This window comes from Anastrepha obliqua, chromosome 1, assembly GCF_027943255.1.
Source record: "Anastrepha obliqua isolate idAnaObli1 chromosome 1, idAnaObli1_1.0, whole genome shotgun sequence".
Classification (NCBI taxonomy): domain Eukaryota; kingdom Metazoa; phylum Arthropoda; class Insecta; order Diptera; family Tephritidae; genus Anastrepha; species Anastrepha obliqua.
The window spans coordinates 23,684,622-23,698,911 of NC_072892.1; the positions used below are offsets into that span (position 1 = coordinate 23,684,622).

The following is a 14,290-nucleotide window of genomic DNA, read 5'->3' on the forward strand; positions in this document are numbered from 1 at the left end:
GTACATGTGTGGGGAGTGTTCATGCTGCTACAACAACGAGCAGAACAACAGAATGACCTACGAGTATTACAAATATCCGCACCAAAAAGAAAAATAGTGAAACTGTACTTAAATAGGCAAATACCAACAATGCATTATATATTTCAATATAGACGCATTTATAGGCAGGTATAACCACGTGTAGAGCAGCTGTTTTGATTTTTTCTATTTATTTGGTCTCTAAGGCGTCAATTTTTGCAAACTACTCTAAATTGTCAATCTTTGTTTAGGGATGTTGAGACCGAGTTTAGAGACCAAAAGCAAAAACAAAATACATTGCTTTTGTTGTTCTACCTGTACAAACTGTTGTACCTGCTAAAACGGATTTTTATTGAAAAATATTTAAAAGCATTCTGTAACGCAGGTACTCGTATCCGTGTAAAACTCCAGTCGTAGAGAGTTTTAATTAAGAATCAGTTAAAATATGTTCACTAAATTTTAAATTTGTTTGTATGGTGTGAAGATATTAATTGTCTTATATGTATATATATTTTTCCGTGGTTCCTATGTGGAACCTAGGGCCTCGACCTGCTTTAATGTCAGAAAAAATTATCATTTTCATGAAGTGAATACAGTTTTTTCGCCATCCACTATTACGATTTGTTTGATAACACTTGAATGGTTAAAAATGAGAATTTTTTGAATTAATTGAAGAACAAGTAATTTGTACAACAAACTTGTATGCAATCGATTGGCCAGGGAAAACGATTCTATTGTATATATGTATATATTTGAAGCTGATTTCAAATTCTATAAAAACTTACTTTGGTATTCATTGAAGATTCATACACATTTTCTTGTTAGCCTCCAATACATTCGCATAGCGCATATTTTTAGGCGCACGCTCATCCTACGTAAAAATAATTGGGGATATGGGAAATATAGCAGAATGGGTTTGTGCGAGTTGCAATCACAACCGCTGTGTTGCACGATTTTTTAAGTTTTACGTTCTATGTGAAATTCTGGTAACTTTGGGTAAAGTAAAGCGTTCTGTCACACGTACGACGCCATTCGCCAAAATTATAAACCTTCCGATAGGGTGATTAATTTTGCGTCACTTTGCACTGGGGAAATATGTCATGGTTTTTTAACTCAAGTAACTTGAGCGTAGCTTACGGCAATAAATCGATGGCACAGATTCTTTGTTGTGCTAATAAACTTTTGCAGCGAGAAGAGTGATTCTACCGATTTACTACCACAACGTATTTAAGCCTTATATGATCTGAAAAAGTTACCAATAAATAATTATTGGCGCGTGCTTGGCCTAGCTCCTCCTCCTCCTCCTGTTTGTGGTGTGCGTCTTGATGTTGTTCAATAAATAGACGGAACTACAGCTTTACGCCGCCTCCGAACGGCAAATTCTTTTTATGAGGAGCTTTTCATGCAGAAATACACTCGACGGTTTGCCATTGCCTGCCGGGGGACGACCACTTTTAGAAAAAATCGTTTGCTGTAATTTGATGCTCATGCAAGTTCCCATACAAATAGTTACCAATAATGCAATAAAATGGTTGCATAGGAAATTTCAAGAACAGATCTCAGATGCAAAGTTCAATATGGTATTGAAAATATGTTCTCGTATCTAATCGCAAGGCGCTCGGGCCCATTAAAATTCTTGTACGCATAAAATTCTCGTATTGCATAAACCAGATTAAGCGAGACTTAACAGACGTTCCCACGACTGCCGGTTTTACGTTGCTAGAACTCCTGGACTAGCATTCCCCGTACATGTATAAGGACTCTTTATGCTGCAACGACAGACTTAACGACTTCATTCCATCGAATTTTAATGCTCTTAGGAATAATAAGCAAAAATAATAGGCCTCTGCTATTCGCCAAGAAGGCATTAGGGTTAGCTAGGCTAATCATCTACCCTGCCAGAAAGCAAAATAGATTAACCAAACCAACGCAAGACTGAGCCATGTCGAGGCCCTGTGCTTCCGAGTGGAGTGAACAGGGGGAAAAATTGAAATAAACGTAACTTGGCATGGCTGGAATAAGGCTGCCTAAAATTACATTCGTCTCACACTCATAACTTTTTTGTTCCTTTCACATGCAAATGTTTTGTCAAGTGAGCCGAACAGAGGATAGCGAGCAGAGAAGCGGTGAATAGAAGAATCCTCATACCATTACAGTGTCTATTTCGTTATGTTCGATTACTGAAAAGAATCCCACAAAATTTTTATAATTCATCCTTATGATTCAAGTTGCGTGGAAGGAGCCAATTTTCTCAAATCAGCTGTACGTCCAACGTCGAAGCCAGGGTCCCAGGTTTATTTTGTTGTGTTCAAATAAAAACCAAAATGTTCAACAAAACAAAAAAAAACAAAGTTTAGTTTTCGTTTTGGGCTTTTATCTTTAATTATAAATAACAATTGTTTATTAAATTTTAAAATGTAGGTATTGTATTTATAGTTTCAATAAACTCTATGTATGCATGCATGAATATAGGGGAAGTTGGGCGTGATTCTATGCAAGTGAGTGGTTACATTTTTGTGTTCTTCGGGTTTTCCATAATTTTTCTTCTTGCTTTTGTATGTTGCTATTGTTATTGCGTTGTGAGTGTTTTTGTTTTTGTTTTTAATTATGCTTTCTTATGTCCTATGAAACTTTGTAAAAATATCACTTACAAATAGTTTTTGTAATTGCCAAAAATAAAATCAATAATAATAGAATTGTGTACAAGTGTTTGAAAATTATTGTTCAGGAGAGAGAAATATGAGAGAAGAGGTAAATCAATTTAATTGCGCAGCATTGATATACATACGTAGATATCGAAATGTATGCACAAATTATAATTTTTAAAATGTATTATATATATTTTTCAAGATACACGTACATACTTAGCATTAATGTTTGTCTTAATTTTTATAAACGAAAAATGATAGGTTTCAAAATGAAGACAAATATACTCGTATTTATATACAATGGCCACTATCACGAATTTCATTTAAATCACGTTTACGATCAGATCAAAGGGAACACACACCCAGAGATTTACGAAAAGTACGAAAAGTAAAGATAATTAAATACAAATATTCGTACATATGCACATATATAGTAAATATATATATATATGTATGTATGTATGCATATAAATTAGATCAAACGTTTTGAAAATACCGTTCGTTGACAACAAAAGAAATACATTTGCCAAAAACGAGTACGTATGTAAGTATGCAATCTTTTTTGAATTTGAATTTGAAGTGAGTATAACTTAATAATATTCTAGTCGAATGAAACAATGTGATCGAAGTGAAAAACTATTCTTATCATCGAGTGTCATATTTTAAGTTGTCAATGAAATTCATAATAGCAGTTATACATATGATAATTTTCATCCAATCGTAATTTTAGGTACAAAAAAGTGTTTAAAATTTTAAACAAAATGTATTACATACATATTTCGAATGAAGTACATATTAAATAATTTATTGTAAATTTAGATTTCTAAGCATTACATAAATTTGAACACTTCTTTTTAATTTCATTATCTTGCGAGAGTTCTACGTTACTACAATTTGCGTTTCTTTTACTTGCTCGAACTGTCTTTTTGTAGGAGTTTTTTGGTAAAAAAAACGAAGCGGTAGAATTAAAAAAATTGTGATACGTGGCATTTACTGTATGAAGTGTCTCGACTTTCACGTAAATTTTAATACAATAATTATATTTTCTCTAGATATGTTGATCACATAAACAGGTTTTCGGTATCTCCACCTCAACTCAAGTACTTGCTCAGAAACATACATACATATGCACATAACGCTCATTTGCTGCAAGAGTGTCATAATCCAATTTTTTTTTTGTAATAACTATGCAGAAAGAACTACCAGCTCATCTTGTATGCTGTGTAAAAAATTCTTGCTGCTATCGATTAATAGTATCGCACTAGATAAAAATGTGTTGTTGTTGTAGCAGCAATGTACGAGGAGTGCTGCTGGAATAAAAATGCGTCTTTACTTTTACTTAAAGAGGCATAGGTGAAGTGGTTGAAGTACCAGACTGGTACACCCCAAGTAGCGCCGTTTTAATAGAGAGGCATAGTAAATTCAAAACTTTGAAGCCTTTTTTCTGGACATTTTGATTTTTTGGATTATGACAGTTTTGCAGCAAACGAACGATGTGATTCTCAAGAGTTGAACATTTTTAAATTGCTCTTCGAGTATAAGATATTTGTTCTTGCTACTCCAAACTTCTTATGAGCATTTTCCCTTGCTTAAAAAGCCTATTTCCAGTCGCTACCTTAACCAGATCAGAATTTCAAGAATACATATTTAATACTTCTTCTCAGTTCAATACACATGCATATGTAAATACCAGTGCAAAATATTCTACATATTATGACATAGAACTTTCCAATGTACGTATTTTTAAGATAATCAAAAGTCATTACGTATCACAAAAAAAGGAGAGAAAAAAAAACGTAGTACATATTTTTCTCTAGCACTGAAAACCTTTTGTTTATTTCTTTATACTTCAGCAAATGTTTAGCATTTGGAGTTAGCATTTGGTAAATAGTACAAGAGCAAACGTTGATTTTATAACTATGTTTTCAAGCGTGATAAATGAAAGTCCACTGAAATACCAACTAAAAATCAAATTTGAAAATGAGACTTTGATTTGTAGAGTTTGTAGGTGAAGAAGGTTTCTTTAGGTACTACTTGTTTGTGTTTAGTTTATTTTGTTGTATTGTTGTATTACTTTGTGTGTATGCCGGCATAAACGTAGGTAGTTATTTCCACTAAACCCTTTTTTTACATTTAACCTAAAAATTAGTATTGATTTCTTGTCTCGTTTGCTTTCTTTTTCATTTGTCTTGGTTTAACATTTTTCTATTTAACTGAATTTAAACATTTCCGTTATGATTACTATGATTAATGTAAGTAATGCTTAAGTATCTATTATGAACTTATGCAACATACACACATATGTTTGTTGATTTGCCTATTAACATTGTCTATTTATAATACAGATACACACTTGTTTGCAACTTCAAAAGTATTTACTTTCACATATATTTAGATTGTTTTTTATGTAACTTTATTGTAACTTTATACCACTTTTCCTTGAACTGTGTCTGTATAGATGTCGCCGGTTAATATGGATAAATGGATAAAGGTAGAGTCACGCAAGGTCGAAATTCTTAATACTATACGTATTTATGTATATATTTTATTAATGTAAAGTTTTGTATGTATATATGTATGTATGTATATATATTTATATGTATGTAATAATAAAGAAAAATTTTTCTAATTCCATAAAATTAATCTATAGTGTAAAATTGCCGTTGTAGGCGGATCAAATGAATGATTAATCAAATAAGTAAAGGCAACAAAAAATAAACAATAACAAAAAAGCAAAATATTGTAAGTCATTTCTTAAATAAATAGAAAAAAAAACATTTTATGATAAAAATTGCAGCAAATGTTAGCGAACATAGCCGATTTTGTGTTCATACAAATGTTCCTTGCTGTTGTGGTTATTGCGGCTGTTACATCGTCGTCCTCATGCTCATCATCGAGGCCAGCAATAGTTTTATATTGCAAAGGGCACAGCCCTCATTTTGTTGTTTTGTGGTGTTGGTGCTTAAGGAAAGTATTCTGTTGGCAGAGACGTTCGCATACAGGCGTCCGGTTCAGCGCTTGAGGCAGCAATGGTCAGCAAATGATTGTTATTAGTGCTGTTGCTGTTATTGGCAGTTGCAACAACTTTCATTTGTTGCTGTTGTAATTTACTCTCTACATCCGTGTTTATATCATAGTTATGGTTGCTAGACAGCGGAGTATGGACAATATTGCTGCCATTGGCAGTGTTGTGGTGGTTGTTGTTGTTGCTAGCAGAAATTTTACTTAAATTATTTGGTGGCTTTACAATAACGGAGGTGGCCACGGCAGTTGCTGGTGCGGAAGCTGCCAAATACTTGTATTTGTGGGTAGCATTTCTGTTGCTGTTATGGCCAATATTATAGTTGTTGCTTGTTCGCTTGTACTTTGTATTTGAATAGTTTGACGCAACCAGCATCTCTGTGTTCCCAGGGTCCATTTTATGCATTGATAATGACTTTGATTTCGCTCTCGCTGCCAGTTCTGTCGTTGTTGTCGAAATCATTTTCGCTGTTCCTATCGCTGTCGGTGTCGCCGTCGCCGCCGTTTCCGCCGCCGCCGACGTTTTGGGCCTTTTTCAGTCACCGAATCGGCTGCATGCTTTCTTCCACCTGCACTGGGTGCACCATTGATCACGGCGTTCCATACCATATACTTTACGGCATTTTTTGTTCTCGCCTCGAGTTCGTCTATTTGGTGAGTTCGGTGAGTGTTTAGTTGTCGTGGCGGCAGCTACATGTTGTGAATGCTGTTGCTGGTTATGATGAGACGTCTGTTGATGATGTTGTGGATTATGGTTTACGTGGGCTGTAGGGAGTGTCACTATAGTTCCGGCAGCGCTGGAGTGCGTCGTTTGTTGGTGGCCATGAATGTGCTGTAGTTGCTGTTGCGGTTGTGGTTGTTGCTGCTGATTGCTTGGATAATTTGGCGTAATAGTTACTGCCGGTACTTGGTGTTGCTGTTGCTGACTGTGATGAGCACCACTATGATGTGCCGTCACCGTGACATTTTGTTGGGACAATTGCTGAAGCATATTGTTGGCACTGCTATTGTTGTGTACGATGGAACTGCTTTGATTGTTACATGCGTTGCCATTGGCGCTGCTATTGCCATTACTGCTAATGCACGCATTCGGACTGCTGCTGTAATTATGATGGTACGTTGGCGATGGATATGGCGCGGTCGACTGGGACGGACGTGGCGATGATCGAGCGTGTTTAATATACTGTGGCTGCGGCTGCTGTTGAAGTTGCTGACTTGAGTTTGTTGTCACCGCTGAAGTGGCGGTTTGCGGAGCTAATACTACCGGTACTGAGGATGACTGCCAGTAGTTGTGGTGAGTTAGCGATGAAGTCGATATGCAATTGTTCTGCATTTGATGGTTATTTTGGCTGTTGCTACTATTGCTATTTGTAATAAAAGTGCCGCCGTGAAATACCGTCTTTCCGTTTATTAGATTTTGACCCTGACTTTGTTGAAGCTGTTGCTGTTGCTGTTGATTGACACGTCCTTGCCTGTGAGAGAATGAAACCAATGTCATTATTTGTTTACCATTGAACGTGCGATTAAGTGAGGTTATGTTGTTTATTATACGTTCTGAGCCAATTGATAAAAGATTTGCAAAGTTAAATATCGCACGCTAACCTCTAAAGCGACTCAACACTAAATACATCTAATTTTAGGCCGATCATATATACATACATATATTATAGGGTTTTATTACTACTTCATGACATTTTTTTCTATAGATCAGTTGCAACATAAATATGTCCGCGCTTCTTTATAAGTTTAATGTGCGGCACACGCATATTCCTATTACACATTAGTGTATCTACTTTCGCAATATAGAAAACTCACTTATAATTTCCCACTATTTTTCTTTGGTATTCAGGATCTTCGTGTGGTGGCCGTGCCATGTCGCGGTGGCTGAGTGTGGGAGGTGATGTAGGGCTTGGTGTTTTACTATCTTCCTCCTCGTCTTCAATTTCCGTATAGTAGAATTCCTCCTCATGGTCATTTTCGCTGCATGATTCATCGTAATCTGCGGAGCGACGCGCTTTTTTATTACTTTAAATAAATAAAAAACATATATGTGTGATATATTAATTAATATATTTTTTCCTTTTTCAAATTGTATGGTTATTTTTGTCACTGTTGAAGCAATGCTAAAAATCTATTACAAAACTATGCAACCCTTCTTTTCAATGGCGAGCACGAGCACGTGTGCTAAAAAGAGATGACAAGATGTGTATGAAAGCAAAGAACGGATGTAGTAGAACAGCTCCGCAGGTATCGTTGCACCAACGGTGAGGAATGAAATGACGCGATTCTTGATTGCTGGCATTCGTGTAGTTGATTTGTGGCCGTGTGGTGCTGTTGTCAAAGTGAAGTTCTTATTTTTTGCAAATATATTGTAGTAAGGAATAAATATATAATGCAAATTAATGCTAATAAAATCATTTCAGGATATTAAAAACTTCTTGAAGTATTCTGAAAGAAGGGGAAGGTGGTTCATGTTAAAATAATTGCTGGCAATTTAATAAGAGTAATCTAAAACGTGTTCGCAACAAAGAAACCTCAAGCGAAGAAGAAGAAGACAAAACGGCATTAATCGAAAGACGCCCGACAAGCGGTGGAAGTAGCAAACAAAGCGAATCAATAGTAAATTGACAAAGGAATAATCCATTGGAAATAATAATAAAACCAATTTGTCGCGCGTTTGTTGTGAATTTTATGGAGAAATATTAAGTAATTTGCCAGCGAAAACATTAACTCTAACCCCGGACTAAATACATTAGTACGAAAATCTACTGCACTTATTAATATTAAAGGAACATTTCGTTAAGAATCAAGTATATATTCGAGTAATTGCATCGGTTTACTGTGAACTCTTTTCTCTGGTTTTAGAGCTCTGCAGGAGTGTAAATGCAATATATAATCAACCTAGCTCAAAAGCATATATTTGGTGGAATACATCCAAAAGCACGCTTGTTAGGTAATAAATTCGTCAAAGCCAGTAAAGTCAATTACTAGTAGGCAAGGAAAGACATTTTAAGCATCATTAAGCAAAGAAGTATAAGCGGCTGTGTTTAAGAGTAAAGATGTCAACTAATATCAATAACGTTGTTCATGAACGAGTTGAACGCAATAATTCCTCTTCATCCCTGTGTACATTGAATAGCAGCGGTCATAGTAAACACAACAGTGGGGTATTTACAGTATCTAACGTTTGTGGTACCAGCGGTGGCGGCAACGGGGGTCTTAGTGCAGACGGCACTTGCAGCTTTAATGGAGTAGTAATTAGCGAAGTTGTAGATGAGACGAATCTTAAATTTAGTTGCAAGTATAAGAACAGTTGCAGTTTGCTATGCATTTATGATCCTCAAGGAGTGCTGTTAAAAATTACTCTAGGTTAGTATGAGAAGTTGTTCGAATGTCAAAAACAAAAAAAATTATTATAAAAATGATTTTCTCTAAATATATTAAATTCCTTGAATTTTTTAGATAACGACACTTCGAATGTCCTTAAAGAGTATTTGCTTACTTATGATACGGATGCCGCCCAAATAGGCCGTCAAACCTATGCGCTTTCTCTGGATAGCGACAACTTGGTTTTTCGCTTTACATCTGTCTATGGTAAGTCAATTTAAATAAATGATAACCTTATATGTCAAGCTGTCAATCTATTTCGTTTTGCAGAACAGCAACGGTTTCGAAAACTAGTCGATAGCGTAAAACATCTTCGACCAAAATCAGTATTTTCACAACGAACTGAAGAGTCTTCCGCTTCACAGTATTTCCAATTTTATGGCTATTTATCGCAGCAGCAGAATATGATGCAAGATTACGTTCGAACGAGCACATACCAGCGCGCCATACTTGGGAATTCCATTGACTTTCACGTAAGATCTTATTGCATTTTGATGTTTGTACGCCAATAATAACTTTACGCTTGTACAGAACAAAATAGTGTTGGACGTTGGAGCTGGATCAGGAATTCTGTCGTTCTTTGCTGTTCAAGCGGGAGCTGCGAAAGTCTACGCTATTGAAGCATCTAATATGGCACAATACGCACAGCAATTGGTAGATTCAAACAATGTCCAAGATAAAATTTTTGTGATGCCCGGTAAAATAGAAGAAATAGATATTCCTGAAATGGTTGATGTAATTATATCAGAGCCAATGGGATATATGCTCTATAACGAACGCATGCTGGAAACGTATTTGCATGCCAGAAAGTGGCTGAAACCGAACGGCAAAATGTTTCCTACCCACGGTGACTTGCACATTGCCCCATTCTCTGATGAATCACTCTATTCGGAACAGTACAATAAAGCCAACTTTTGGTATCAGTCTGCGTTCCATGGGGTCGATTTAACTACGCTTCATAAAGAAGGAATGAAGGAGTACTTTCGACAGCCTATTGTCGATACGTTTGACATACGCATTTGCATGGCAAAATCTGTACGCCACGTTTGTGACTTTCTCCGTGATAATGAGAATGACTTACACAATATAGGTATGCAGACTATAAAGAATGCTGCTGTACTACCAAATATTTAATTTCATTTGCTGCTCATTTTCAGATATACCACTCCAGTTTCATATTTTGCAAACCGGCATCTGCCATGGACTCGCTTTTTGGTTTGATGTTGAGTTTTGTGGCTCTAGCCAGCAGGTTTGGCTTTCCACGTCGCCAACAGCACCACTGACTCACTGGTATCAAGTTCGTTGTCTATTGCCCATGCCGATTTTTATTAAACAAGGCCAACTTTTAACCGGGCGTGTGTTGCTTGAAGCTAATCGACGACAATCTTATGATGTGACGATTGACTTACATATAGAAGGAACATTGATATCCTCAAGCAATACGTTGGATTTGAAAAATCCTTACTTTAGATACACAGGTGCACCGGTGCAGGCACCACCAGGAACTAGCACCCAAAGCCCTTCTGAGCAATACTGGTCACAATTAGACACCACCCAGGGAACTCGAAGTGGTAAGTTTTTGCGCTTATAAGTGTGTTTTGCTTGTTTTTGTTTTTGCTAATAACACTGAATTATTTTAGCAAGCAATTTACCGAATGGCATAACTGTTAATGGACTTTCGGAAACTTCAATGGACATCACACACACGCTTATGAATCCTCACAACTAAATTAAGTAGTTCAAGGCACTTTCGAATTGTGTAAAAACATGGTCAATTTTTTATTGAAACTATTCGATTCTGGCTACACGACCATCCGGAAAAGATAACATTTAAATGTCAAGGTGAAATCGTTTAAAACCAATATTTATTTATTTTTTTTGATTATTAATAGATTTAATGCTCGTTTGGATTTGGTACACACACAAACACAAATGATTTTAAAGAAATGGACGAAGATAGAGTACTTTTTTTTAAATCAGTGATTTTGTGGTGCGTGGTGGTTTTCGCCAGAATGTATTTGTAAGAAAAGAATTTATTTAACCTCGAAATGTTTTTTTTTGTAAATTAGTACAGACGGCTATACAGAATACACATATACAAATGACTCACTCATATACACATATGTTTTAAGTGCAAACTGATAATACACCAACATACAGAAACCGTAACTAGTAATAGGAAGCTATTGAAGCGAGTGGCACTGTAAGCTAAACTTTAAGAAACAATCATGGCAGACTAACAATGTATAGATGTTGTGTTTCTTTAGTAGTAAACATACAGTAAATAGAATGTGTATTGAATAATTTAAATTTAAATATAACAATAAACCACGTAGCTTAAGTGCAAAAAACGGAGTAACGCGATTGTATTCACGAAGCAATGCAATTTTCAAGATGTTTTACTGTATAACCAAGAGAAATGTTTTATTACCCCAGATATATACATATAAAACGCTTGGCAAGCCTGCTTATACATATACTGATTTACAGTTACAATAGAAGAGAAGTAAACATTATTGTCAAAGTCAAACTGATTAGCGAAAACAAAAAAACAAAAGCATTTACCTTACGTCTAACAAATATCGAGACTGCAGCCGTTCAGGTCTTGCATTTGAAGTGTAACTTAATTTCTTAAATTCACTTTAGTACCCTTTGCTGTACTCCTATCGTTTGCTAGTTACGCTTGGCATTCAAATTAACTTATTTATATGAAATCGAAGTATGTTACTTTACATTAAGCCTATCCATAAGTTTCGATTAGTTAGATTTTTAATTTTGTGTAAGACTAAAGTGGAAGCCAATTTTTGTGCTTTTTGTATTTAGTATTTAGTTATACATATTACCACTAAATACATAAACGCGTATTAACTGTACTCCTTAATGTAGGCTGTAGTTCATAGTTCCTAGTTATAAGCGTTGTAAGCATCTACATCCATTTAATATAAATATAAATATTAAGAACGCCAGCGGGCTCTCGTTTTCTAGCATGCGACTTGTCGCAATGTTGTGCTTGCTGAAATTTATGATATTTGCCACTATTTATGTATTTATGCAATGCAAACCTCTTTCATATCGTTTGAACGAATTAAAATAACTTGTATACTGTTCCTTTCACCCTTTTTTGTTAGCAGTAGGCATTTCTATTTCTCCGTCTCTTATTATAGAACGTCGTCCTAATTTTTAGTTACGTTTAATTAAGGAGATTATTATGTTAATTTTCTAACGGGAGCAAAACGACATCTTGAGCAACACATTTACTATTTAAATATAGATATAAATATTGTATCCAAATGTTAAAAGTACATTATTTTATTTTGATTGTCATTGCATTAAGTGGTGGATGCAATTTCGCAATCTAGTTAGACATTTCATTTGTTTGCAAAAGCTGAAGTTATATTATTGTATAACCATTTGATGTAAAAGTATATGATAGAGGATGATATTGAAGAATAAAGTTCGCTTCGTATTAGTGTGTAGAGTTAAAAAATATATACCTAAAATTATAACGCGGAAATAGATCTGTATGAAAAAACAAAATCAATTAATGTGTGTCATTTTTTGGGTATGTTGCTGGAGATTTTTAAATGCATATTAAGCAACTTGCGCCTACTTATGCTTAAAAAAAAACAACAAAAACAAAATTGAAACGCTTGTTATCTTTCGATTTGTAATTTAGGGCAATGCCTATTAAAAACGGTAGCTTCCTGAAGTGCAAGACAAGGGTAGGAAACCTTGGCCTCCAAATAAATACAAATGTGCATCTGTATGTGCGTAACACTCGCCGTCACGAATGCTCATCACAAATACGAGTGCACTCGTTTGCGCAAATACTTGGCTAATCATATAGAGCCGTTGTTGGTGATTTGCCATTTTTCATATTAGGCACATTTTAGGTACATAATAAAACATGTAGCCATGGTGCAACTATATACTATATATATGCATGGGTATGTACATACATAGGTATGTGTACCTGGCCCAGATTTTCACATCAGCGCAAATGAATCTAAATGTAGAAACGAGTCGAGAGATAGACGAATGACAAAGAATTCGCCTCTGCAGTTGTTCTTGTTGTTGCTGTTGCCGTTGCCGCTGACGCTGCTGTCGGTGGTTGTGGTGGTCGTGATGGCGGTGCCATCGATGTGCTTGTGAATTGCAACGACTGTGGCGCGCATTTGCCCACTTGTGCCATTTAGCTTGCACTTTGCTTGGCTCACTGTGTCAAGGTGATTGGCGTGAGTGTTTCCTTGGTTAAAGTTAGCAGCGAAAAAACGACGTTCACATTTACTCAAGGACTTTTCATTTGTAACAGTTTTTCCTCCCAACTGCTTTTATTTACCAAAACTTAAATTGGAAACTAAATTAGTGTATTTTTTAAAATGCTTATCACTTTAGATATAACTATTGCAGGAATTTTTCTAAGATTGAAAGATCGGCTATTAATTTAGAGATGTCTAAATGCAGTAGATTTCGATAATTTAAAATTTTTTCAACATGAAATGCTGATGTTGCAACAGTGAAAAAGTTTCTCAACAAATTTTTGCGAATTACAGTAAATTCTGAATCGTCTGCTGCGACGATGAGTGGATTTGTAGGGCTAAACTATTAGTTGATGCGTCAACAACACGTCTTAGTAAGTGAAGATAAGTGGTCCAAATAAATTTGACGAAGCCGAAAAGGTTTCCATGACAGTAGGTTCTACGTTACCGGAACGACTTGGATTTACTCTATATCCGGCCAAGGACTGCCACTCTATAGCAGCACTGCCCGTTGATGTATGCGGAATGTTAATCTTAAAGAGGGGAGGCATACACATTTAAATGGACAGGGAGTGATAGTATGTGCCACGTCGTATGCACTACCGGTAAATGCCTTCACAACGACTTCTGCCGTATAGCAGTAAAATACAGTAGCAAATTAAAACCTGATCTGCAGATGCTTTTTCGCTCTTGTTTCGAGTTCACTATCTTGTAAATATCGCAATAAACCAAGGGAGATTAGTTGGCACCAAACCATGCGAGGTCGAGGTGCAAACCTCCAATAAATCTAAATCTAATCCAAATTTCGTAATGGATCTATGTGCTTCCTAAGAAAATATAAAAATATATATGTATATATAATTGTCACTTAGATCCTTTTTGGGTGTTTGGGCGAGCTCCTTCTCCTATTTGCGTACTGTGTCTCCATGTTGTTCACCAAATAGAAGGGCCTACAGT

At 35.8% G+C, this 14,290-nt stretch overlaps 2 protein-coding genes across 5 annotated transcripts in view; one reads left to right on the forward strand and one right to left on the reverse strand.

Moving 5' to 3' along the window:
* Positions 1 to 6,208: 6,208 nt before the first annotated feature.
* Positions 6,209 to 14,290, reverse strand: part of LOC129244037 (zinc finger protein 704-like) — a 52,682-nt gene continuing 44,600 nt past the window's right edge. Inside the window, exons 4-5 of the mRNA XM_054881668.1 lie at positions 7,503 to 7,712; positions 6,209 to 7,159 (exon numbers count right to left, since the gene is read on the reverse strand). Of these exons, the coding sequence (XP_054737643.1) occupies positions 6,223 to 7,159; positions 7,503 to 7,712 (1,147 nt within the window). The 3' untranslated portion in view covers positions 6,209 to 6,222. The remainder of the gene's footprint in view (positions 7,160 to 7,502; positions 7,713 to 14,290) is intronic.
* On the forward strand, positions 7,824 to 12,615 carry LOC129250238 (histone-arginine methyltransferase CARMER). Of its 4 annotated transcripts, none has more exons than XM_054889876.1 (7): positions 7,824 to 8,061; positions 8,111 to 9,056; positions 9,150 to 9,281; positions 9,345 to 9,547; positions 9,606 to 10,164; positions 10,232 to 10,645; positions 10,715 to 12,615. In XM_054889876.1, exons 2-7 carry the CDS (start codon positions 8,747 to 8,749, stop codon positions 10,801 to 10,803), a joined length of 1,707 nt encoding a protein of 568 aa, XP_054745851.1. In that variant the 5' UTR covers positions 7,824 to 8,061; positions 8,111 to 8,746; the 3' UTR covers positions 10,804 to 12,615. The 4 variants fall into 4 exon arrangements, with proteins under 4 accessions (XP_054745851.1, XP_054745864.1, XP_054745855.1 ...); XM_054889889.1 differs by having other exon boundaries at positions 8,553 to 9,056; XM_054889880.1 differs by having other exon boundaries at positions 7,824 to 8,058.